Source organism: Trachemys scripta, chromosome 7, assembly GCF_013100865.1.
Source record: "Trachemys scripta elegans isolate TJP31775 chromosome 7, CAS_Tse_1.0, whole genome shotgun sequence".
In the NCBI taxonomy this organism is placed as follows: Eukaryota; Metazoa; Chordata; order Testudines; family Emydidae; genus Trachemys; species Trachemys scripta.
This window is the reverse complement of record NC_048304.1, coordinates 25,419,123-25,445,091: the sequence shown is the minus strand read 5'-3', so window position 1 is coordinate 25,445,091 and position 25,969 is coordinate 25,419,123. Positions and strand designations below refer to the sequence as shown.

At 41.1% G+C, this 25,969-nt stretch overlaps 2 protein-coding genes and 1 long non-coding RNA gene across 9 annotated transcripts in view; 2 read left to right on the top strand and 1 right to left on the bottom strand.

Moving 5' to 3' along the window:
* Positions 1 to 3,957, top strand: part of CCDC66 (coiled-coil domain containing 66) — a 69,344-nt gene extending 65,387 nt beyond the window's left edge. Inside the window, exon 18 of the mRNA XM_034775800.1 lies at positions 3,041 to 3,957. The gene's annotated coding sequence lies outside the window, so the exon portion shown is untranslated. The remainder of the gene's footprint in view (positions 1 to 3,040) is intronic.
* The window catches only part of TASOR (transcription activation suppressor), a 57,821-nt gene that overhangs the window by 14,056 nt on the left and 17,796 nt on the right, over positions 1 to 25,969 (bottom strand). For 4 of the 7 annotated variants that reach the window (XM_034775797.1, XM_034775792.1, XM_034775796.1 and 1 more), the window contains exons 7-17: positions 17,909 to 18,036; positions 16,206 to 16,237; positions 14,269 to 14,374; positions 13,701 to 13,804; positions 13,500 to 13,603; positions 13,205 to 13,277; positions 13,032 to 13,106; positions 8,061 to 8,777; positions 5,357 to 5,796; positions 1,712 to 1,856; positions 95 to 151 (exon numbers count right to left, since the gene is read on the bottom strand). In XM_034775797.1, the coding sequence (XP_034631688.1) occupies positions 95 to 151; positions 1,712 to 1,856; positions 5,357 to 5,796; positions 8,061 to 8,777; positions 13,032 to 13,106; positions 13,205 to 13,277; positions 13,500 to 13,603; positions 13,701 to 13,804; positions 14,269 to 14,374; positions 16,206 to 16,237; positions 17,909 to 18,036 (1,981 nt within the window). The remainder of the gene's footprint in view (positions 1 to 94; positions 152 to 1,711; positions 1,857 to 5,356; positions 5,797 to 8,060; positions 8,778 to 13,031; positions 13,107 to 13,204; positions 13,278 to 13,499; positions 13,604 to 13,700; positions 13,805 to 14,268; positions 14,375 to 16,205; positions 16,238 to 17,908; positions 18,037 to 25,969) is intronic. The other 3 variants (XM_034775798.1, XM_034775793.1, XM_034775795.1) reach the window with 1 other exon arrangement.
* On the top strand, positions 16,915 to 23,512 carry LOC117880082. The gene is made up of 3 exons (XR_004646471.1): positions 16,915 to 17,085; positions 18,542 to 18,656; positions 23,143 to 23,512. It is a non-coding gene; the product is annotated as an uncharacterized LOC117880082 (long non-coding RNA).

The following is a 25,969-nucleotide window of genomic DNA, read 5'->3' as shown; positions in this document are numbered from 1 at the left end:
TTCCTGATGAAAATTCAATACCAGAAGAAACTATCAATTGGGAAGTAGTGGCATATGGAAGGGAAAAAAAAAAAAAAAAAGCCATCCTTCTCACCTGTTTGGTTATCTCCATGTTTTTCCAGTTGATCCTCTGGATCTCTTCCTGCCCCTCCTGAGGGAGAGCAGCAGTTAGCATTTGTAGAGTTTCTCATAGATACTTATCTAGCACCTCTCGTAAACTAATTGTGTTATTGTATTTACATACTGATTATGGGGTTAACTTTCAAGTTAACTCTTATGGAACTAGAAACACTAACACTGGTGATGTCTATTTAACACACCACCTCCTTCATCTCTGGTGATCAGGGATGTTCCTTTTTTTATCCAAAAGAATACTTCAGAGAGAATTGCATGGTTCAGATAAAAACTTGGCATAATATTGAAACTTAATAGTTGACTATACACTGTAACAGCCAACTGGCAAATCCTCATAAGAACTCCCACATCCAGCATTTATGATAAACTATAGTTTGAGCTGCCTAATCTTGTTCTTTGCCACTGCTACTTCCACAACCATGTGGTGTCAGCACACACAGTAATTGTTTCCATCCCATAATGCAAAAAATACATTGTCCACCATAACACTTGACAGTCTCTCAATTTTTCGCCATTTGGCAAAGCACTGAATTGGTATTGATGTCCTTTGGGGCTTAAACTGCAAAAGGTCAGATATCCAAGCTATCCTATCTCATTGAAGAGTTTAAGAAGAAGTTTGTGGAAATAAAAAACAAGAAGATGGGTATTAAACTGGTCTCAGTGCCCTTTGATAAAGCCAATCCAGCTCCACCTACAACCACCACTCCAGGATTCTTAGAAGATGAGCAGGAACCAATAGCTTTTACTGGGGTACGACAGTTAATACATCTTATTTGGGTCAGTCACAAGGGAAAGGAGGGTGGGGGAGAAAGACTCAGTGCCCAGCCTCAGATGCATTTATGACTCTTGACTTCTCACCTCTTCTATCTCACTATCCACACCCTTCAAGCCAACACTCATTAAGTTTCTCAGGGACTTAATACTGTCGACTCAGTCATCAAGAAGTAGGATGAGAAGGTTCTTTAAAGAAGATTCTCTGAGAAAAATGGGTTTCATTCTTATGGTCAAAGATGAAAAAAAGACTTTGAAGTACCTCTAGTAGGATAGCTTGATTTGGTGAAAAGGGACTCTTCTTCCAGCAAGGTCAACTGTAACCTTAAATGATTTCTATGTTGAACCCCACTGTAGTATCAGCCTGTTTAACCTTGCAACTAAAAGTGTGCCATCAATACCAAAGTGACAACTGCAACTTTTTTTTTTAAAATCTGATACATCTTGTGAGATGCAAATGACTAAATATGAAGACCACAATTCTAGACAGCTACACTATACATCAGTATATTGCCAAAGCTATTCCTATTTATTCATCACATCCAAGAGGTTAAAATCTGGTCTCTGTTACAGCTAACAATGCCCAATAAAGAGAATAGGATGTTTCATGGGTATAAACACAGCAGAATCTGATCCCTAGGGTCTTATAGTTCAGCCTATTTCTGTAATAATCAAATATTAAAACCAAAACTCTACATACAATGTGACCCAAGAGTGGAATCTATGAAAGATGAGACCTTTAGAAAACTGGTTCTTTTACATTTTTGTATTTTAGGGCAGCATAAGAGTTAGTAATGTGTCTTACCTGTAATTGGAATCAGCTTCCAGTGTATTCCAACCTCGCCTATATTATTTGAACTAGAATGTTGTCTGCGATAAGCATGTTCAATAGGAGTGCTAGGACACGGGCTGTAGTCATCAAAGCTACTAACACTTCCAGTACTTGGTTCCTAAAAAAAACAACCACAACCCCTCAGTTCAAGACTATGATGCATCCTTAACACAAGTATTAACCTTTGCCATCTCAATAGTAGGAATGTAGATAAGATCACCAATCTAATGGAATTTTTGCTTTTAAGTTAATCAAATCTGAACACAGGCAGAAATATTTCACCGTAAGTATTTCTATCCTTGATGACAGAACATCAGCAAAGGTTCTGAAGTGACAAAAACAGTGTCTTTCTCCATAGTAATTCAGAATGCCATTTTAGGCACATTTGCTAGATGGTCTCTTCCACCTCCCCCCACGTTTCAAGCATTGTGAACCATCTATAAGTGGATTGCTCTCTTGCTTTCCTTAAGGAGGTAGCTTCAGTCAGCTGACAGCCAAGGCAGGAGAGAGACACCTCTCTCAACTAGTTGATGACTTTCAGAATTTAACTCCAATTTATAGAATCTGTACGATTCCTAGCTAGATTCCAGATTGGGACAAGCTGGGTGAATTCATTCAAGAGAGTAGTGATTATCTGGTTTCACCAACACAGTTGTCATTGGAGCAGCATTTGCTGTACTGAATGAGATACACCACATGTTGTGATAGGCATATGCATAGGACAAATGAATCTGGAAAGCCATGTTGTGTGGGGTTCACTCTTAATGAGCCTCTGCACAACACCTTCAAAAGACAAGCCTGCAAACTTAAATTCATAACTCTGCTAGACGTGAAGACTAGGACTACATGACATTGCTTTTAGCGACACAACTGTGTTGCTACAGCCGTGCCGCTAAAAGGCGCGCCGTGTAGCCGCTGTTTGTCGGCTCTCCTGCTGATAAAAAACCTCCACCCCCAATGAGCAGTGTTAGCTGTGCAAAACTTTCCAGCGCTTGTTGTCTGCAAAACTTTTGTCTTTCGGGTTGTGCGTGTGTGTGTGGTTTTTTTTTTTTTTAAATACTTCTGAAAGACAAAAAAAATTTTGTCGTTCAGTTGCTAGTGTAGACATCGCCTAAAAATCATGGTCTCCACAGAGACTATTTTTGGGCTCATTATAGAAATTTGTAATCCTTTGTCCTACAGCTTCAGAGGTGTTAACTGCCTACTTGAAATTAAGTAGTTTCTTGCACAGCTTTAACCCCTTATGCTTAACAATGTTTCCCACCTTGCATTTAACTGTGACACTCTGGTTTCCTTTTGCAGACCTGAAGATGAGCTCTGCGAAGCTTGAAAGCTTATCGTCTCTTTCACCAACTGAAGTTGGTCTAGTAGAACTTACTACCTCACCCACATGTCACTTATATCCTGGGACCCACACAGCTACAACACCATTGCAAACAGATTCCGATTGTCAGAACTGCTTACATAAGTGTTATTTACAAATAGGACCAAAGTTCCTGGGAAACTTAACTAGAAGATCCTTGGACTGGAACTCTCAAGACCCTACAATCAAAAGCTGTACTGAGAGGAAACTCCAACTTTCATACAATAATGGTCTAGGGAAGTATGCATGGGCCACTTACAGGCTGCTCAGATTCTCTGTAGGCCCAGTTGGTCATATTTTGGGAGAGAGTTCTAGAGTGAGATTTTCAAGAGCTTAGCACTGGCCTAACTGCCCCACTGAAAATCAATGGCAGTTTTTCCCACACGGACTTCAATGGGAGCAGAGTCAGGCCAACGCTGAACCGTTTTGAAAAATGTCATGCTTAATCCCAATAAGACATGGAAGTCCATCCACTATACATGCTTCCTTAATATATACTTGAATGCCTCTAGCAAAGTGGTTCTCAAACTTTTGTACTGGTGACCCCTTTCACATAGTAAGCCTTTTATTTTTTTTAAACACCATTATAAATGCAGGAGGCAAAGCGGGATTTGGGGTGGAGGCTGACAGCTCACGACCCCCCCCATGTAATAACCTCGTGACTCCCTGAGGGGTCCCAACCCACAGTTTGAAAATCCATGCTCTAGCAATAACTGAATAGGAAGTGGACTGCTATTTCCAGGGGTCAGAATTTAAGACAGATGAGGAGTCTGAGGGAAGGTCTACCATTGAAGTGGAGCAGCGTTTTAGAGAAGATGCCACTACGCCAACAGGAGAGCTTCTCCCATCAGGATAGTTAGTTGCCGCCTCTCGTGGAGGTGAATTATGTTGACAGGAGAAGCCCTCCCACTGACACAATGCTGTCTGTACCAGGGGCCTGGTCGGTATAATTGTGTTGCTAACACCCCTGATGTAGTTACCCCAATGTAAATTTATATAGTATAGATCTGGCCGCAGATCCTGAATTTCTCAACTATGGAGATGCAGATAAGACTTCAGGGACATCTTATTTCCTGTTTGAATGTGTCCAACTTCAACTTCTAGCCATTGGCTAGTGTTATACCTTCTCTGCTAGACTGAAGAGTCCATTATCAAGTATTTATTCCCCATATAGGTACTTACAGACTAACCAAGTCAACCTTTCATGTTCTTTGTTAAAATAAATAGACTGAGCTCCTTGAGTCTATCATTATAAGGCATGTTTTCTAATCCTTTAATCATTCTCATGGCTCTTCTCTGAACCCTCTTCAATTTATGAACCTTCTTATTGAATTGTGGACACTAGACCTGGACACATCTGACTGGGGAGCACATTAACCTGCCCACAGAAAACTGACTGCAGGAGTAAACAGGGAGAAGAAAGATCCTTTGTGCCTGAGCATTTTGGAAGGCAGCGTTTAAGGACTGTACAATACCCTTCCCAGCTGGATCTAGGAACTTGGGCCCCCAGCCTCTCCTTACTGTGCTTCCAAATGTAGCAGGCCTCATCCCAGCAGGATCCAATGCCATCCCAAGGGGATGGTAATAGAAGGTTGACCACAGTGGATCTCTCCATTCTCTGGAGATAAAAAGAGGTGACTAAGCAGGAGGGGCACACAGGGCCCATTATATAATCATTACTATGCCTGGTCCTATAAAATATAACCCCTGATACTCCACAGAGAAGCCACACCACCATGAATCATCTAAGAGACTGAATAAAAATGTCTGATCCCTGCAAGAGGTAGAAAGATGGACTGTTAGTGATGGCGGGTTCCAACCTGGGGTGAAAAAGACAAATTATAGACTGGTGTCTTTTGGTAACAGGCAGCTACCTGCTTAAGCAAAGGAACAGCAACCATATTATTGGAGCTCCCCCACAAGCACGATGAAAAACTAGGACAGAATAGATTGAAGATGAGATATACCTCTAGTCTCAAAAGGTTCTCTTTAGTTATTTTTTTGAAAGGAAAGGAATGGGCCTAATAGCCGAGAGCACATATCCAAAAAAAAGTTGGTGTACAGAAAACTTGACTTTTCAGTATAGTTCCTGGGAAATATAAAAGCTCCAAGATGTGGAGAAACAAATGCCTAAGAACAGAAGTCTTGCATGCAATTTATAGCAACTAAATGATTAAAAAATTCTCACAACTGTAAACACTGTACACTTAATCAGCATCCTAGCAATACTGGATTTTTCCCTTGAAGATACTTACTTTTAAACGCAGCGTGTGGTCAATGCCTACTTCACTAGCAGAAAGCCTTAAGTCAACATCAGTAGGATAGGCTAAGCATGTTGCTTCAGTTTCCAACATCACTGGGCTATGTGGATCCTTAAAGTTTACATTTTCAGCTTGTGCAATATTAGGAAGCACATGTTCTTCCTTATCCTGTGCTGGAATGGATTCGTATTCGTGTTTTAGCCTTAAATCCTCTATTTCATCAGTATCCAATCCTAAAGCTTGGTTTACAGACCGTGCCAATGATGAATCCAAGTGTCCTGCACTAGCTAGTGTTTCTAAGAGCAACTTAATGAGACCATGTGTGTCTGTAACTGCAGGGTCCGATACATCTTGTTGTCTCAAGTCAGTATCATGTCCCCCGAGACCGGTAATTATTGAGAAAACAGACTGTGGCGATTCTGAAGTTCTTCCTCCTTTAGAGGGAAAGGGAATGGGAGGGGAAAAAAAGCCATTCAATACCAAGTCATCTTTCTAAACCGTCCTCCCAGGCTCCAGAGTAAATTCCCATAGTTCACATGCAGAGAAAATCTGGACTAATCTGGGTGAATAAGGGAAGAGAGGGGACAGCAATTTCCTAGGACTGGGAGTCTACCCCCAGATCTGATCAGCCCTATTTCAGACCACTTTGCACAATGCCATTTTATTTTACACAACAGAAAAAAGGATTAATGTTGCATTAATTAATATTACTGTAATAACATCAGAAAATAAAGAAGTTACAGTTCTCTTAAGGTTAACTTGGCAACATTACATATCCTATATATTTTATGGCAACCTTGCAAAATACTAACTTGCTCACTTGCTGGGAGGGAAAGAGTGAGCAAAGAAATTAGTTCTCCCTCCCTAACCCCATTATTACATTAAAAGAAGATGAGTAGATCATCATAACAACTTAATAGCCCAAGCACAATTTTACAAGTTTATTTAATGATATAAAATTACTGTCCCTATTGACACAGGCAAAAACCAAGGAATTAGTAATCTTATTCCATTTATTCCTTGCCCCAGTTCCCATACCCCCAAATTATGGGGTGTTAGTTGACTTTTATTTATTCATTTATTTTAAAATAAAGAAGTAAACCAAAAAATGTTAAACTACTTCAAATATCTGACACTTTAGCTATTTTACCAGTGCTGCACTTGCAGAGATTAGAAAATGTTTTTTCTGGAGTTCATAAATTAAGGCATGTCTATACCAATTAGACACAATTTGGCACCAATAACCAAACTTCTCTGGTCTTTAGAGCTCAAAACTAACCTGTACAAAACCTAGTTTAAATTATTTTTAAATCAAAGGGTTTTCAAAACAAAAACCTCACTTTTGGACCTAGAGAAAGCATAGAAAATGCAACCCAAACAGGAGAAAGTTAAACAAACAAACAAACAAACAAACAAACAAACAAACAAACAAACAAACAAACAAACAAACAACAGTAGGATTTAGCCAAAAAGGATGTTGTGGGATTGTGATTTATTTGCATTTCTATTTGGCCCTAATCCTATATTTTACACTGATCTCAAAGAGAAGGAAAGGCTCCATAAATCCCATTAGCAGCACTGCAGGAGTCCAACTCCTGTGGTTTCAGATTTACATCCTTATGATTCCCATAGCAAGCCAGGAGGCAGACTATCCACAGATCAGGGACTGAAGGGAACTAATGCCATCCTTGTCCTTTCCAAGGAGTGGAGAGAAAAAGGGGATGGAGGAGAGGAAAAAAAAGTGAGCTACTGCTGGCAACACCAGGAACTTCAATTGCTGTAGAAAGTGCATGTGTGCCAAGCAGGCCAAGAGGTGCTTTAAAAGTAAAAATTAGACATTGCAGCACTCTCCAGGAATCAAAGCCTTTTTAGCAAACCTGTGATCTATTATCTTGTGCCAACAAGGTAAAAGGTGCAGAGAAAAGTGCCCTATGCTCATTTGTTTTAGGTGTGTGGGGACAACAATAAAAACAGAACCCATGAATGTGATAATTAATTGCAAGCTTATTTCTGGTTAACATTCTTTCCAGGAATGCAACATTCAGCAACACTGGATAAGTGCATTAGTTAAGCTTCTGCCAAGATAAATTAAATAGCTAACAGTGCTGGTGTCAGTTATATTGAACTTCAGTGTTTTAAACATCAAGAGGAATGACGGCAGTGCTTGCCTCTCTAAGCTACTGTTTCAGTTTGTCTGCACATTCAGGGAAATACTACCACCACGCTGGAACCATAAAGGGATAGACACAATTATTTAAAATTCTACAGAAAATATTAGGATATCAAAAAGCTTTATAAAGACTCTAAATGCACAGAATGTGTGGATATCTACAGCCTCCAAAATATATCCTTTTATAAGCAAACTCTCTAAGAGGTCACTGGTCTTATTTCTAGAACTGCAGAACATCAGCAGCATCTGTGGAAGTCAATGGCAGTTGCTTGTGCTCATGGCTGCTAGAGAGAGTCAGGTCATATATATTTATAAAGGTGTCCAATGACAATCACCCCTTTATTTATGAATCTTTCACACTAATCATTTATGAATGAAGGAACTGTGCATAAAAAACAGCACTAAGCAACAATGAAGTTATTCCAATGGTCTTAAGCACTAAAGGCCTAAAGCACTTCCATTTCAAGTTTTCAATATAATTTTACTATTTAAAAAGTGAGTGAGTTCTAGATGAATTACTTTTCTTACCTTCATACTGGCAACTATTTTCTGAAGATTCACTCATTTTTAAGTGCTTCCGCAGATTTTCAGAGTGACTGTGTAGTCTTCGTTTCAGTCCACTTTTGTTTCTAGTGTCTTCTGTATCAGATTCTCCACCTACATTTTTTTTCTTGCACTGAATTAAATTAATCAGTTCTTTGAGTCTATCAGGATCATAGTCCCCAGGATGAGGGGGTTTTTGCTTGGCAGCAGCACCATCACATTTAGAACCATTTCTTTTCCCAGTTTTTGCATTTGCGAAGTCAGTTTCTTCTTCTGGGGCTTCATAATCTGAAATGGGACTGAACTGCTGAACTTTCTGATTTCCCTCCATTAATTCTTTTGCTTTAGAAACAGGCAGTTGATAGGCTTCAGCACCAAAGATGTAATTACGCAAGCAGCTGTCAATATGGGATTTGTTTTTTGGAGCAGGATATAGAAATTTTCTGTCATCCAGCCGTGATTCATAAGGGTATAATACAAATTCCCTATATTTGCTAGACCCACTAATGCTTCGCTTCAAATATTCGTTTATATGCTTTTCCACAACAGTATTGAAGTCTGCAGTAGTGTCTTTACGAGACTGAATTAAAGCGAAGTGTAGTGACTGAATGAACTTCATGAGCTTTGGCATAATCTCATGGTTTTCCTGCAGTACTGATGTAGCTGAACTTTTCTGTGCTGTGAAGGGAACATTTTTTTGTGCTGCGATGGAAGGAAAGAGAGCCCATGATTAAAACAAGTAATTAAGAAAGCTGTGACAAAAATATAGGACTGCTAAACTATTACACTTTCAATTTTTCTGGTGACTATCTGTGACAATTATAGCTATGGCAATATTATCTAAATCCAGTCTTTAGCTTGATGATTTTTCCTGAGGTAATTACTTACACACACACACACAAAAACTAGAGACATTTATTGAACATGAGTAGATCATCCTATTTGCTATCTTTCTGTAGTGAAGACTTCCCCCCCCACCTCCCCTATTTTTCACTCCTGAAAATAAAAAAGATGACAGTCTGATTAACATGATCAGACTAAAGGCCTTTATCACCACTTGTCGCCTTTCTATGTACACTTTTATACTGTTCTCATCACCATAGCAATGAAGGCCTTCCTCCATTCTCCAACTATTCAAGCAATGCCCCAATTCTTGGAAGTTAAAATCCATAAGGTCAATTAGCCATTGCTTTGAGAACAAACCAAACCCAAAACTAAGTCTCAGAAATGTTCAAAGAAGCCAGGACACAAATGAAAGGGGGGGAGGGGAGGGAAGTAAGATTTTTCATGGTACATGGCACACAGTTCAGATGCCAGCACCTGCTATACTAACTTCTTTCAGCCTGTCTGCCACGGATGAATCATTTCACCCAAGACTGAGGAATATCTCACACTCTTACAGCTTCCAAGTTCCTTTTTGAGAATAAAAAGTTGCCAAATCATCAGTTAAGACCAGTCCTAATTAAGATTTCTCAATTAGAAACAGAAATTGGAGACTTCACCTACCAGGTCAAACTCTTTGACAAGTCAAAGACGACAAAAATCAAGGCATGAGAGTAGAGATACAGGGTACAAAATTTAAACCCTGGATTCAAACATTCCCTAGCTCAGTTTGAAATCCAGCCCTTTCTAAGTTTTAGTCCATTATCATGGAATTGATGAAGTCACACATCACAGTGTGAAGCTCTTCACTGTCAGTTTAATTTTCAACCCCACCTAACCTCTGTAAAAAGATCTGATCTTCCTTAGGTTTCTGTATAGAGCCCTGACAGGTACATTCCTCCCCCCGGAAAGAAATGAAAAATTCCAGGTTTTAAAGAGTTATATTATTCTGAAAAATTGTCTGCAATTCACTTATTGAAAAATATTCTAATGCTTTTTGGAGCTAATCCATCTCTAATATAGCTTTGTCTGTTGTGTGGTGTGCAGCAATCATTGCTTATTACTTTAATTACAGTAGGCTCACTATTACAAAAAAGGTAAAAGGGAGGGCAATCTCTACCTGTTGTGTCTCAACATTTATTGTATTTATGCTCTATTTGAGGAAGAGACTATCATACACATGCACAGTACCTAGCCCAATGGACCTTTGGTCCCCAGCTGGTACCTTTATGGGCTAGTACAATATAAATATTAATAAGTGATGGGTCCTGGGGAGGGAGGAAAAGTCAGAGAGACTAAAAGTTTCAATGTGGATAAAATTTTCCCCCTTATTAAGCAGTAATAAATCACTAGGACCAGATGGTATTTACTCAAGAGTTCTGAAGGAATTCAGACATGAAATTGCAGAACTACTAGCTGTGGTATTTATCACTTGCAGTCAGCTGTACCAGATGAGTGGAGGATAGCTAATGTGACACCATTTTAAAAAAAAAGCCTCCAGAAGGGATATTGGCATTATAGACTGGTAAGGGTAACTTCAGTACTAGGCAAATTGGTTGCAACTATAGTAAAGTACAGAATTAGACACACAGATTAACATAATTTATTGGGGAAGAGACAATACTGCTTTTGTGAAGGGAAAATCTGCTTCACCAATTTATTAGAATTCTTTGAGGGGAATCAACAAACATGTGGACAAGGGTAATCCAGTGGATATAGTGTACTTAAAATTTCAAAAATACTTTGAGAACATCCCCTCACCAAGTTAAACAGTCATGGGATAAGAGGAAGATCCTCTCATGGATCAGTAACTGGTTAAAAGACAGGAAACAAAAGGTAGGAATAAATGGTCCATTTTCAGAATGGAGAGAGGGTAAACAGCAGGTTCCCCAAAGATCTGTACGGGGATCTGTGTTGTTCAACATATTCATAAAATGATCTGGAAAATGGTGGAACAGCGAGGTGGCAAAGTTTGCAAAGGATACAAAATTTCTCAAGATATGCAAGTTCAAAGCAGACTGCTAAAAGTTACAAAGGGAACTCACTAAACTGGGTGGCTGGGCAACAAAATGACAGATGAAATTTAATGTTGAGAAATGCAAAGTAATGCACATCAGAAAACAATCCCAGCTACACATGCAAAATGATGAGGTCTAAATTAGCTTTACAACTCAAGAAAGATCTTGGAGTAACTGTGGATAGTTCCCTGAAAACATCCACTCAACGTGTAAGCGGCAGTCAAAAGAGTTAACAGAATGTTGGGAACCATTAGGAAAGGGATAGATAAGACAGTAAATAACAATGCCACTATAGAAATCCATGGTAGGCCCACACCTGGAATACTGTATGCAGTTCTGCCCCCACCCATATCTCAATAAAAGGTATCAGAAATGAAGGTATAAAGAAGGGCAACAAAAATTATTAAGGATATAGAACTGCTTCCATACAAGGAGAGTTTTAAAAAACTGGGACTGTTCAGCTTAGGGGGAGGAGGGGGTGGGGGGGGAGACAAAAACAAAAAAGAGAGTCGACTAAGGGGGATATGATAGAAGTCTATAAAAATCATGAATGGTGTAGAAAAAAAAAGTGAATAAAAAGCATTATTTACCCATTCACATAACACAAGAACTACAGGTCATTAATAAGCAACACGTTTTTTTTAAAAAAAAAAAAAAGGGGGGGGGGTACTTCTTCACACAACATATAGGTTGACTATGGAACTCACTGCAAAGGGATGTTGTGAAGGCCAAAACTATAACCGGGTTCAAAAAATAACTATACAAGTTCACAGAGGATAGGTCCATCAATGGCTATTTACCACCAGGGTCAGGGATGCAACCCCATGACATAGGTGTCTCTGAGTCTCTTGACTGCCAGATGCAGGACTGAACGATAGGGGATGGATCACTTGGTAATTGTCCTGTTCATTCCCTTTGAAGCATCTGGCATTGGCCAGAAGACAGGATACTGAGCTAGATAGACCATTGGTCTGACCCAGTATGGCCATTCTTATGTTGGGTTATGAAATACCACTTTTTATTAAAGGGTCCATTTCTAGTAGTTATTTTGACCCACATGTATGTTTTTGGAGGCAATATAAAATGAATTGGAATAACAATGAAAAAGTTTATATGGTAGTGGGGAACTAACTATACCCCTTAATGCAGCAGACTGGCAGTGTACGTCTGTGAACCCACTGTGTTTGGCTATGGTATTTTCCTGACTGAAAGATATAAGGAAGTCATTCATCTCCCTGATACTTACATGGACTACTCTAGAATGTAAAGGCATCTAAGGGGTAGGGTGAGGTAGGAACCCTGGCTTGAGCTGAACCATGATATTTGGTTATTAATTCATTTGTTAAAGTAAAAAGCAAGGGAAAGGCTGGATTTTACTACGTTAATGTGTGGACTATTTCAAAGCAAGTTGTGAAGAGTACATGCTCAATAAGTAATACTAGAAGCAGAAAAGTTTCAGCTCTGAATGGTGGATTTTTTTTAAGTTACGTTCCAGATGTAGCTATTAAAGTTCTACTAAGTTCAGTTCCTTTTAGTGGTATTAGTGATAACTGATTATCCTAGGCTTCTCTCACTGAACATTTTCTTTGCTCAATTATTGAATTGAGAACATGATTTGTCCCCCAGTGCATAACTTCAAGTAACCAAATTAACGGTGTTACATAGTGCCCTACAGCTATATTTTGTCCTTTATGTTTTATGGGTCAAAACTAATAGATAATTTAAGTGTGTAGCTGTAATGATACATCTTAATAAAAGGTAGTCTTCAAGGACAGATGGATAGCTAGTTCTACTGGAACTTAGTGGAAATAAATATTGCTCCCTTTCATAAAAGAGAACAGAAAAAACTGAACTATTGTACTAAGTAACAAAAGAGTAAAAAGGCTTATTTTAGTGCTAGCCCTGCAATCACGATATCTAAATCAATCCATGTTCTTTCATGCTCATGCATTATGAACAGCAAACCTGACCTAAAACTAAGCTATGCAGATGAGCACCTCAACTGCATGTTAACTATATCTAACCAAAGAAGGCAATCAGAAGTCAATGGACTTACTTGAAGTCACTATACCTCTAGGTTCCTGAAATAGAAACAATGCCTGTAGAATGCGGGACCTTCCAGTTTGGTGCTCTACCAAAAAAAAAAAAGAGTAATAGAATTATGTAATTTGTTAAGAGGAATACAGTTATATTTCAAAAGACCATTAAGTATTTTAAAAAATTACATACCATATGGGGATGTCATTTGCCAAGGAGAAAGAAGGAAGAGATAGCCTCTGTCCCCAAGTGGTTTAACAAGAACCTGTGTTTTCAAGCAAAAAAAAGTATATCTAGTATGCACCAAAAAAAGATTAGGAGAGTCATTTGTTAATGGTAACAAGCTCCAATGTATCACTGGCACTGAAAAACAATCCTCTTATGTCTGTGATGTGTTGCCAGGAAGCAGAGATTCTCTCCATTTTCTTGAAATTACAGAATTTTTTTTTTCTTTTTAAACAAACAGAGTCAAACATGTTCTACTTACTAATTTCTCTTTCTCCAGTTTTTGAAGTAAGCCTTCCAAGTTACTTCCAGACCTTGTCTTTTCCACAATCTCATAAAGACTACAGTACATTCCACTCTTGCACACTAATTAAGAGGGGAAGGAAAAAAAAAAAAAAAAAAGTCTTAAAAATTACGGTTTATACCCAGATGTTATTTTTAGTTCAAAAAGACAAGTGTTTACCTTCTTTTGCCCCTAGATAAGTTTCTTTATAGAACAATGCTGGTGCAATTTTCTTCTTTAGTGAATCAAGGCTCATAACAGTTTCAACGTTAAGCTTCTCAGGACTGAAATCAAAGAGAAAATGAAAAATCAGCTTCTCTTTACCCCATGATCCTAGTCTCATGAATTAAATAAAAATTGAAGGGTGTTTGGTTTTGTTTTTAAATACTCGTTTGAAAAACTAATTCCTTGAAACTAACAAGATTCAGGGAAGTTTTCTACCAGTGGAACGGGAATTGCACAGAAAAGCCTGTTGTCCCATTTAAAAAAAAAACAAAAAAACAAAAAACAAACAAACCAAACACGTTTGTTTAAATCAAATGCATGTGTCAATTGACAATATTTTCCAGAGTGCTTAAGTAACTTAGAAACACAAGTTGGACTTTTGTTCCTAAGTAACTTGAAAATGTTACCTAATAAATTTAGATTAAATTTTAAAAATTAACATAAACTGGCCAGAATTCACCAGATTCTGCTAAAGATGGTTTTTAAGAATATTTTTCAACTTTGTTTTCAAATCAATACTTACAGTTTACATGGAAGGAAAGGACGTGTTGCAGATTTCAAAGCCGCATGGCATAAAAGCTTCCCTTTATTCAAAAGCTGACCTCTCCATAAGGTGTAGTTAGTCTTATCTAACAGAAGAGTGGGGGAAGAAAAAAAAAATAAAGTAAAGCAGTTGTCTCAAGTGAAGATACACTAGTAAGAGACTGAAGCGAGAGAGGGACAAGTGTAGAGGCAGCCTGCCTAAGTTTTGGGACATTTTCTACTGCTGGTGGCAATGAAAAAAAAAGAGCACAGGCAATTTTTACTACCATGTCATCTTACTTTCTTAGGGTACATCTACACTACAGTGGGGAGTCGATTTAAGATACGCAAATTCAGCTACGTGAATAGCGTAGCTAAATTCGACGTATCGCAGCCGACTTACCCCGCTGTGAGGACGGCAGCAAAATCGACTTCTGCGGCTTTCTGTCGACGGCGCTTACTCCCACCTCCGCTGGTGGAGTAAGAGCGTCGATTCGGGGATTGATTGTCGCGTCCCAACGGGACACGATAAATCGATCCACGAGAGGTCGATTTCTACCCGCCGATTCAGGCGGGTAGTGTAGACCTAGCCTCAGACTAGATCTAGACAATATGATGGAAAACGTTAGCTTTGTCCTGTCTACACAGTGCTTCCACTAGTGGAGCTGCAGCAAAAACACCACCAACAAAACAAAACAAAAAAAAACATCAGTGTGGACAAAACTGAAGAGAAAAAGGCAAAGATAGGAGAGCGTGAAGTCTGCACAGAAGTAGCAGAGAAATAAAAGAAGTTGTCACTCGGGCTGAACAGCAAGGAGAAATCCCTGGATATTGTTCCAGTTGTTCCCTAGTGAAAGAGAAGATGCGTCTTTTCTGAGCATTGTAGAAAGCTGTAACTACTGGGGTTTAGGGAGGATTTCCCTCATTCCTAGGTGAAAAAGGATATTTAGCCATATAGACCTGACTCCAATCAACAGTTAAACTCTGACTTTGTTAAAGCTGTCTATTGCATTGAGGATAGAGGGATGGGAGTGCCAAGGGATACAAACAGTACTTCACAAACCTACTAGATCTTCTCCACCCTTCCCCATTTTCACTCCTAGTATTTTTGCTGAAATGGATAGCAGAGAAACTACTAGCTACAGTGACACATAATTCATTATTAGGCATCAGAGCGGATTCCCCATAGAAATAACTTGGGACTGTTCAGACTTCAAAGCTGTTTCCTGTTCTCTACAAACTCCAGAAAGCAGCACTGCTCCAAATCACATACCAAAAAGTTTCTTTCTAAAACCATAGAGGGCTACATTTTTTAAAAATTAAAACTGGAATGCTGCTGTAACTGAGGTGCCACTGAATAGTCACTGCAGTATTAGAATATTGTAGCTCTTAACTGTCTATTTACATATATTTTAAAGATACTGTAAAACAAATGTGCTTTGTCAAGTGGCATAGAAAAATCAATTGCTAGTTATGGAAGTCAGGAGGCTGTATTTCATTAGTATGACAAAAGAACTTTTTGTATCAACTGTCAAAGAACTTCAGCTAATAAGAGCAGGAAAGTTGCCTCAGACAACACAATCCCACCACAGGTATGGTTAGTGATTTTTTCAGTTTTTCTTGCAGTTTTGATACAATTCTGCAAAATATGCAGGAAGGCAGCATGTTTTCTTATATTACTATTTTGAGCCTCAAGTGTAATATGAGATAGGAAAAACTACCCCGTGGTTCCAACTGGCCACACCATAATGTCATCAACACTGATCCGTTTGTTTTTTACCCTTAGAGATCAATTACACCAAAGGTAATACCTACTCTTTATTCTCTCTAACTACAGTGACCCAAAACACGTTATCAAAATAAAGCACAGGTAAAGTGACTAAAAGTATTCCATGCATTTATTATAAATGCAAGAGTTCTAGTACAACTGATCCTTACCTGTGCTTCTGTCTGTATTAAAGCTGTTTGACCTAACAAAATATAAAACAAGACAAAAAAGTTAAACTGAAGCTTCTCTCAATATACAATTAACCCTGCCCCACCCCCACAACACCCACCCCCACACCCCCTTCAGATTTAGAATGTTTTATTAGTTGGCAAGTCTAACAGGACAGCAACACTGCAATCATGTATCCTCTGATCCTATGTTATCAGTTTGTCCGGGTCAACACACATATCCATGGGGGGGGGAGGGGGGAGTGAGGGAGCGCAAATGAGCAAGGATTTTGCTTACAAACAGGGTTTGTACTGCTTTATCCGTATCAATTTCTATGCCAATATAGTTAAAACAGTACAAACAACTCCTAGAGTGTATGCTGTTATACCAGTGTAGCTTTAGTGTGTAAGTTATATGAATAAGTTATCCCAATTAAGCACCTTTTATAACAGTATAACTGCATCCACAGATATGTTTTAACCATATCTGTCAGGGCAGCTTCAGATACAGTTAAAAGCAATACAGAAGTTGCAGTTAGACTAGTGTGAGGAGAATATTTTAGTAGCCATTATATTTCAAGAGCAGTTAGGGTGACCAGATGTCCCGAATTTATAGGGTCAGTCTTGATTTTTGGGTCTTTTTCTTATATAGGCTCCTATTACCCCCGCCCCTCCCCCCCCCCCCCCCCCCCCAATCCTGATTTTTCACATTTGCTGTCTGGTCACCCTAGGAGCAGTAGAGAAGTTGGATACTCTTCACAACAATTCTAACCACAAAGGAAGACCACTGTACTTCTGATAGAGGTTTGGAGGAGCATACAACCAAGTGAGAAGGTGGACATTCCATGCCAGAGTGGGATCTGAAACCCTTTCTCCGTACCAGGTTGGGGAAGCATCTGAAAACCACGTCCTATGTGAATCCTTTAAGTTGTGGGTGGCAATTTCAAACTTTGGCAGATCAAGTCCAGAAATGCCTTTGCTGGGAATGATAATTCAAACTTTCTGCCTTCTGTCTCCAAAGAATTACCAAATTCTTAAGTAATTTGCACAAATAGACATACAGTACTTTAAAAGGGACACCACTACTGAAGCTGGTCAGATACTTTAAGCCTACTTCTGTTTCAAAAGCCACAGAAGTTTACTATAATTGAAAGGGATCCATTTTTCAGTTTACTTTGTACACATTTTGTCTATAGTCTATTTCCTCTGTATAATAGGAGGTTTTCCCTGTTTGTGTTGCTCTTTCAGACAAGATTTTTTATTATTACAAAAGTGGAAGAACATATTATTGTAAGACCACAAACATTGGTGCAGGGCTTGCTGTTGGACAGAATACATAAAACTACTTTTAAATTTCTTTTTATACAAAGACTAGATTTCAAAATTGATTTTAATATTTTGTAAAATTTAGAAGGAGTTTTTACAGAAAATAAACATCCCTCTGGTTGGGCAGCATGGTTTTGAGGAGGGGAAGAAAAGCAACAAAACTATGTTCCGCACAGGTCACTGTGCTGCACAAAACAATACTCACAGCCTCTCATAGTAGGCTTGAAGGCTCTGAACAGCAAGCCCTCAATTTCCCCAGTATTAAATATGCACACATCACCACTGTTCGGTGATAGTAATGCTAAACTGAGTATGTTAGGGATTACAAGTCTGTTCAAGTTCAACACTGACATTCTCTATAAACCTGCATCCTACCTTACCTTGATGGGGGCAAAAACTTTGGTACTTGTACCATTTCATCCTTATAAGCAAATGAAACAACAGCATATGGACACACATGTCTTGGTCTTCGTCTTATTTCATCAAATCCATATTCATAAAAGTAGTACTAATAAAAGAAGCAAAAGCACAAATGTTAACTAAAATAGAAATATGTTCAATTTGTATTTTGCAAGTTTACCAAGAGCTGACAAATGGTTTCCAGTTTTTAGAAAATGTGCCACTAGTTTCACAGCCATCCCTCAGAAATCCTGTATTTTTATTATTAGCCAAAACAGTTTTAAATAATCCAGAAATAAATGCTTTTGAAGTATTAAATTATGCCAAAAATGAACAGCACAGTAGATTAGATTTTAAAAAGCATAAGCTAATTTTACTAACTGGAAGAAATATTTTCTATAAAGCCTAGTGTATAGAGTACAGACAAAAATGCAAATTCACACACATTTTGCAATCCAAATTATATTGTACATTAAAAACCACCTACATTAAACAGAATATTAAGGTTTCAAAGTCAAGCACTCAAACGTTTCCTATGCAACCTTAATTCAGCCACCTTAGGCATATCTATTGTCACTCTTTAATTAGATCATTATATGCTATTTTTCCGACAGGCACAAAGTTTTATTCAGTGCACAGGATGGACAAGCTGTAAGGATCAACCAAAGTTGTGTACTACAGGAGACTTATCTGCAGGACCCCAGCTTCCTTTGTTGCAGAAGTTTGAAGGTGTGTACTGAATGAAGCAAGGCACTACAAGAAGAAAAAGTATTGTGTTTAAGGGAGTTGACTACTGGCCAGAGAATTGGATTCTATCCCTTCTTCTGCCACAGAGTTCCTACGTAATGCTACACAAGTCACTTACAGGAAAGGTTACTCATCCTGTGCAATAACTGTAGTTCAAGATGTGTTCCCCCTATGGGTGCTCAAATACCCATGTGCCTTCAATTAGCGATTTCAGTAGCAGTGCTTGTTTAATCTATGTATCTGCCCTACACATCCTTGTGCCCCACACCTAGGCTACATAGGGCTGTGTGGGTGAACCACCCCTTATAGTTCCTTCTCTACTGCAAAGTCCCACGAAGAAAACGCCAAAGCAGAGAGGAAGGAGGACAGGTAGTGGAACACCTATTGGGACACACACATTGAAGAATTACAGTCACTGCACAGGGTTAAGTTTCCTTCTTTGAGTAGCGTCCTAATGGTGCTCCAATTCAGGTAACTGAGCAGTATCCCCAGGAGGAGAGTGCTTCGGATAAGAGTCTAGTACAGAAGACAGAACTACACTGCCCACTGCCACATCAGTTCTAGAGGCATGGACCAAGAGGCAGTGTTTGAAGAAAGCATGTATTGAAGACCACACACCAGACCTACAGATTTCAAGTATTGCAACATCTTTCAGGAAAGCCATAGATGTTGCCTGACACCTAGTGGAGTGGGACAGAACCCTAGCAGGAGGCTGGACATTAGCAACCTCATAGCACATGATAATAGATCCCAAAATCCACCTGGATAGTCTCTGGGTAGAAACAGCGGAGCCTTTACATCTGTTGGCAATGGAGACAAAATGGTTGACTTATGAAACGGTTTGGTCCTATTGAGATAAAAAGTGCCAGTGCTCTTCTGGACATCAGAGCAGGGGCAAAAAAAAACCCCACAAAAACCAAAACCTGCAGCGCAGCTGGAGCGCAGGTGCAGGGGGACCAACTGGGGGGGGGGGAAGGGGGAAGAGGAGAGGAAGAGGGGGAGAGAAGGGGGCGGCCAGACCTACAGCAGGGGCACTGCCACATGGCCCCTCCCGCTGCGCCGCCTCCTGCCGCGCCGCCCTAGGATTGTTGTAAGCGGCATTCTGCCCAATCTGCCATCCCAAGCACCAGCTTGCTCAGCCGGTGCCTGGAGACGACCCTGCATCAGAGATATGGAAAAAAGGTTGGGGGGCGGGGGGGGGGGGGGGGGGGGGTAAAGGGTTTGTGTAAAATGTATGGTTTGGTTCAGATGAAACTCCAATAATACCTTAGGAAGGAATTTGGGATGTGGAAATAGGGAAACTGTCCTTGAAAATACTGTAAAGGGAGGATCCACTATGAAGGCATCAAATTTCCCCAGTTCTTCAAGCCAATATAATAGCTATTAAAAAGGCTGTCTTTATGGATATATTAAGCAGGTCACTATAGGTTCAAAGGAGGTCCTGGGAGACCTGAGAACTAGATTAAGATCCTAGACTGGAGCAAGGTCTTTTACTTGAGGGAAGAGGTTCCCCAGTCCTGTAATACAGTGGCTCTCAAAAACTAGGGCCGCCACTTGTTCAGAGAGAGACCCTGGCAGGCCGGGCTTGTTTGTTTACCTGCCACGTCCGCAGGTTCGGCCGACCGTGGCTCCCACTGGCTGCGGTTCGCTGCTCCAGGCTAATGGGGGCTGCAGGAAATGGCGCAGGCCGAGGGAGGTGCTGGCTGCCCTTCCTGCAGCCCCCATTGGCCCGGAGCGGCGAACCACGGCCAGTGGGAGCCCCGGTCGGCCAAACCTGCGGACGTGGCAGGTAAACAAACCAGCCTGGCCTGCCAGGGGCTCTCTCTGAACAAGCGGTGGCCCTAGTTTGAGAACCACTGCTTTAATAAGCCTTACAGTTGTGAGGCAAGAGACTACAGAGAACCCTTACACTGGAGAATGGAAGGCTGATACTGTCGCCAGATGAAGCTTAACTGGGCTACCTTAAAAATCTGTTTTCTTCAGCTACAGCAGGTAATTCAGGATAAATGCAAGTAAGGAAAATTCAAGTGCAATTTGCCGATATTCACACCAATCGCAAAAAATATTTTTCACTTCTGAAGGTAAGAATCATGCTTAAAATTTCTTCCTGCTGTTTAACATTTGCTATACCTCTACCAGCGAACCATTGAAGAACCAGGCCTTGAGCTGGAGAATTTTTAGGTTGGGATGCAATTCACATCTTAAGATAAACAAAGCATGGAAGATTACCTGTTTTAATAGATTACTGAACAAGGAGACAATGTTTTATACAATGCTTATTTTGGCCACATAAAGACTATTGGGATAACTATCATTTGTCCTGCCTGATCTTGTTCTTCACCTTTAGAATCCAAAATGTTGAGAAAAATATGTAATTACAGGCCCCTTTGTCTAAAGGGGGAGAAAGGCATCTGCTGAAGGCTGAAAGCCACCTTCCCCGAACAGAACAGACAACACTTCCTATTTGTGGAAGAGGCAAAGAAAGCCACTTCCAGACAGTGCCACACATTCAGTGGTCTAGGATCAGTGGTCTAGCTCTCTTTCAGAGTCCTGGAAGAGGCCCCTGCTGAGAACATGGGCCGTGATGTTTTGTATTCCAGGAAAATGCACTGTTGAAATGTGAATACAATAGGCTATACACCAATTCCATAACTATTACTTCAGCACACAGACATATCTCCCTCTGCTCCATAGGTTAATATGAAACATGCAAACATCATTGTCCATCAAGATTTTGATAGACTTCCCTAGGAGGTAGAAAGTGGAGACAGGCATTTCTGACTGCCTGTAGTTCCTCCAGGTTGACGTGGAGACTGGTCTCCTGATGTAACTATGTCCCCGGGACTATATGGACACAGATGCACACCATCTGAGGGCTTGTCTATACTTACCGCGCTGGTTCGGCGGCAGGCAATCGAACTACTGGGTTCGATTTATCGCGTCTAGTCTGGACGCGATAAATCGAACTCAGAAGTGCTCCCCGTCGACTCCGGTAATCCTGCTCGCCGCGAGGAGTACGCGGAGTCGACGGGGCCTGCCTGCCGGGTCTGGACGGCAGTAAGTTCGAACTAAGGTATGTCGACTTCAGCTACGTTATTCACGTAGCTGAAGTTGCGTACCTTAGTTCGATTTGGGGGTTTAGTGTAGACCAAGCCTGAGTAGCAACACATCCCATAGTATGGTGACCAACAGTACTGGCTGAAGAAACGTCTGTCCTGACATTGTTGTGATTCTGCCACCAGTCTAGGGAATCTTTCACCGGTCATGGAAAAGAAATCTGTTTAAAAATCAAAGCTGTCTATCCTGAGCCACCCTGAAAGCCACAAAGATGTAACATTGCAGGATGAAGGTGCAAGCTGCCATGTGACACGGAAGCTGTAAACAGAATCCTACTGAGGTTTCAGGGTTCACTTGATTGCTCTTGACAACGTTGGATAAAGTTATGAACCTGTGCACAGGAAGATAGATTTTGCTGACTGCCAGGACCTAAAGATGTCCCTTATGTACTGTATTTTCCACTCAGGGGTCAACGTAGACTTTGACATTGAGCTGAAGGCCTAACTGCAGGAATAGCGATAGGGCCCTGTGGGTGGCTGACAGCACTTCCCCGTAAGACCAACCCTTATCTAAACAGCTGGCTGTTCATGGGAATACCACAGCTGCCACTAGACAAAGGTGAGCAGCCACCATCACTACAACCTTTGTGACAACTCTTGGAGTTGAGACTGAAAAGAATTGCATGGTATTGAGAGTGCTTCTGGCCTTTCACAAAAATGTAAGCCTGGTGTACCACAATTTGGAAATGTGTCTTGTAGGCTGAAAACCAGTCCCCTGAATTTAAGAATGATCACTGCCAGAGTCACCAGTCTGAATTTTTGGGACTTCACAAATTTGTTTAGGAATCTTAGATCTAAAGAACCAGTCTCCATCCTCCATTTCTCTTTGGTATGAGTAATTAACTCATTAATAGAAACCATTCCTCATGTAGAGCCAGGACAGACAACTGCTCCTAGCAAAGGAGGAATTTTATTTTTCTTAGTAGGAGCTCACGGAAGGGATCCCTGAAGAGGAATGGGGATGTGAAATGGATGGCACAGCCCAACGTAACCATCTCCAAAACCCATTTGTCTGTGGTAATCCAGTCCCATGCATGTTAGAAATGGGAGAGCTGGCTTCCAAATGAGGGGAGGGAGGCAGGCAGGCAAACTGTTGTAGCTGGCAAGCTAGAGTGAGGAGGCTTCACACCCTCAACCAGCCGATCAAAACTAGTGCTTTGATGATGAAGCTAGTTGTGTACTTAAACCAAATAGTTTATGGTTCTTTTCCTCTGGAACCTGAGCTTCTTTCTTGGTGGTTCTGTGGGTCTCTAGAACCTGGAGAAATGTATCTGGTGGGATCTCCATGCAGTATGTGATCTACTACTAAGCTCTTTTTTTTTTTTTTTTTTTTTTTTTTTTTTTGATTGCAGAGGTATAAATTCCAAGCAACTGCAGACTGGCTCTGGAGTCTTTCAGAGTATAGAGGGACTTATCTGTGTTCTCTGAAAACAACTTAAGCCCACCTAAGGGAAAAAGTTCTTCACCATACTTTTGACCTCCCTTGGGAAACCGAACTGCTGAAGCCCATGATGACTGCTATCAGAAAGATGGAACGGGCCACAGTGTCTACAGCATCCACTCGGAGAGATGTCTGGGCTAATGATTGTCCTTCAGCACTGACAGCTTAAAACTACTCTTTGTTCCACAGGGCGGTTCTCAATAAATGCTTACACTTTGTGTAGTTCATGTGATTGGCCTGGTAATTTATGATCTGAAGTCAGAGCGTCGCCAATAAATAAGACTTCTGCTCAAAAAGATTGAGACGCTTCTGGTTCTTGTCACATGGGGTCACCTTGGCATGATGTGGTTTTCCCTAGTCATTTACTGCCTCCACTACCAGCGAATTAAGAGAGGGATGAAAAACAAAAACTTCAGAGTCCTTTATCAGACCTTTTGCAAGTTGGTGGCTCTGTTGCTGGAGTCTGCCAAACCGTCCTCGGGGGATCCAATAGCGCCTCACTGATCGGAAGGTCAGTTTTGTCAGTTGGAAGATACAACAAAAGTTACTGGGTGACTCCTTGACCTCTGCGAATGTCATCTGAAAAAATGAGTCTGCCATGCACCTGATGATGTCTTCGAATTGCTTAAAAAGTCATCAGCCATAGATGGTGGAGGGGCATTATAGCTTCATCAGCTAAAGACGAGGAGATAGCAGATGAGGAGGCTACTCCTCAAACCACTCTAGCTTCTTGTTCCTCAACTGTCTCCCCCGCTGAGGAAATGCTCTGAGGTAGTAGACAGATTATCTCCCCCTCATCCCAGCACCCTAGGCTCAGAGCCCTAGAAACTGCTGTCTGTAAGCAGCCCAGGGATCCCAGCGTGACCATGGGGGGTGGGGGATTAGAAGGTGTTCCATACTGGAAAGCAGGGTGGCATCCAGTGTTTCTTCCACTGCTTGTCATGTCTTGTCCTAGATTCCTCCCTATTTCTGTGGCCTGCAGAGAAAGAGTTCCTGTGAGGGTGAGTAGGAGACCCTATACCAAGACTGAAGAGGCTGAATAGATGGAATGAAAGTCCCCCTTCATCCTCTTCCTTATAGTGCAGTGCAGGAGCCACAAATAAAAATCGTGATGAATCATGTAGGTAATAAATGGACATCCAGTTAGAGACTGAACTAGTCTCAGTACCAAGGGACCCACTGTCCCCATGATTAACAGAGACTGTAGTTTCTCCACTACAGTTAAGTCCTTCGAATACCAAAATTCTTGCAGTACCAAATAGGACGTCGGTAATGACGTGATGGTCTCGTTGGAAGTAGATTGTAGTGAGGGTTTAGAATGTTCCGATGGGGTGCCGAGGTATATGCTTCAATCTATATGGTACTAATGGATCCATCAAGGGCAGTACCGGTGGTTGAGGAATGCCTCTCCTTGCTGTCCCTGTTATGCCTAGTCAGTATTGTGGCTCTCAGAACAGTGTTTGCTTTTGGAGGAGCTTCTTGGTTTTCCAGCCCTGAGTATTACTGAGGAACCTGCAGCCTCCATGGAACTGGACCAAGAAGTCGATGATTCGGAGACGGTGGACTTAGAGGGAGACTTAAATCATTCTGGAGCAGAGTCCTTATGAGACAAGTCAGTTTTTCTTCTTGGGGCCTTTAGAAGTCTCTGAGGCCTTCCCCTTCAACAGAGCGATAGGTAGAGATTAAAGGGGCACTAGAGCTGCCTGGAGACTGATGTAGAGACAGGTTCTCCTGACCTCGATACAACACGGGGCAAAGGGAGCGTTCCATCGTAAGATGCTATGGAGAGTCCAAAGGACACAACCTGTATTCATAATGGTTGAGCCCCACAGTGAATCTCAGGCACTTCCTACAGGCCAGGTGGATGGGAAAGTTGGTATACAGCATGGGCCAAGGAGGTATGAAACAGAGGTGTAAATCCCCAGAAAACACATGAGAGCTTTTGAATACTTCAGTGGGTGCAGAGCACTTACTCACTAAACAGCTCCGAGACTTCAAAGGATAAGTCCTCAATTGTGGCCTGCACCTCTCTTAGCATGGCTGATGCCTGGAGCCATGACACTCTGGCTACATCCACAGCAACCACAGTGACCATGTGCAGAGTGTCAGAGGCCTCCATCACGACCTGAAAAATGATCTTGGCCACCAGCTGATTTTCCCCACTTAAGTCCTTAAGCGCCTCTCTGCTTTCACGAGGGGGCTTCACAAATGAGGGTGTCACCCTGTCCATACGTGACAAGTAGGGCCTGGCAACTAGTCAAATGCAGCTGCAGCTAAGCTGAAGGATATGACTTTGGGGGGGGGGGGAGGATGGAGGAGTGATTTGGGGTCCTTTTCCTTTCTTTCCTCTTGTAAGACTAACATGACTAAGGAGTCTGGGTTGGGGTGAGTATAGAATTATTTAAATCCGATAGAGGGTGGGAGGTAATCTGGTGTATCTTGACCTGTTTCACAGTTGGCATTACTGTGGCTGGTGTTTGCCACAGTGCTTTGGCTAGGTCAAGCAGCCCATCGCTAATGGGAGGGTTTTCCTGGCTGGACCAGTTGACAGGATGTCAAACAGCTTGTGGGATTTCACCGATATGACAGACATCTCAGTCTCTAGAGTCCCAGTAATCCTCACAAGTAACTCCTAGAACATTTTAAAGTCATCAGTTGCCAGTACTGACGCCAAGGCTATTACTTCAACACATGAAGATGAGAGATCCTTTGGCAGTGACATGGTGCAGGAGTTGCTC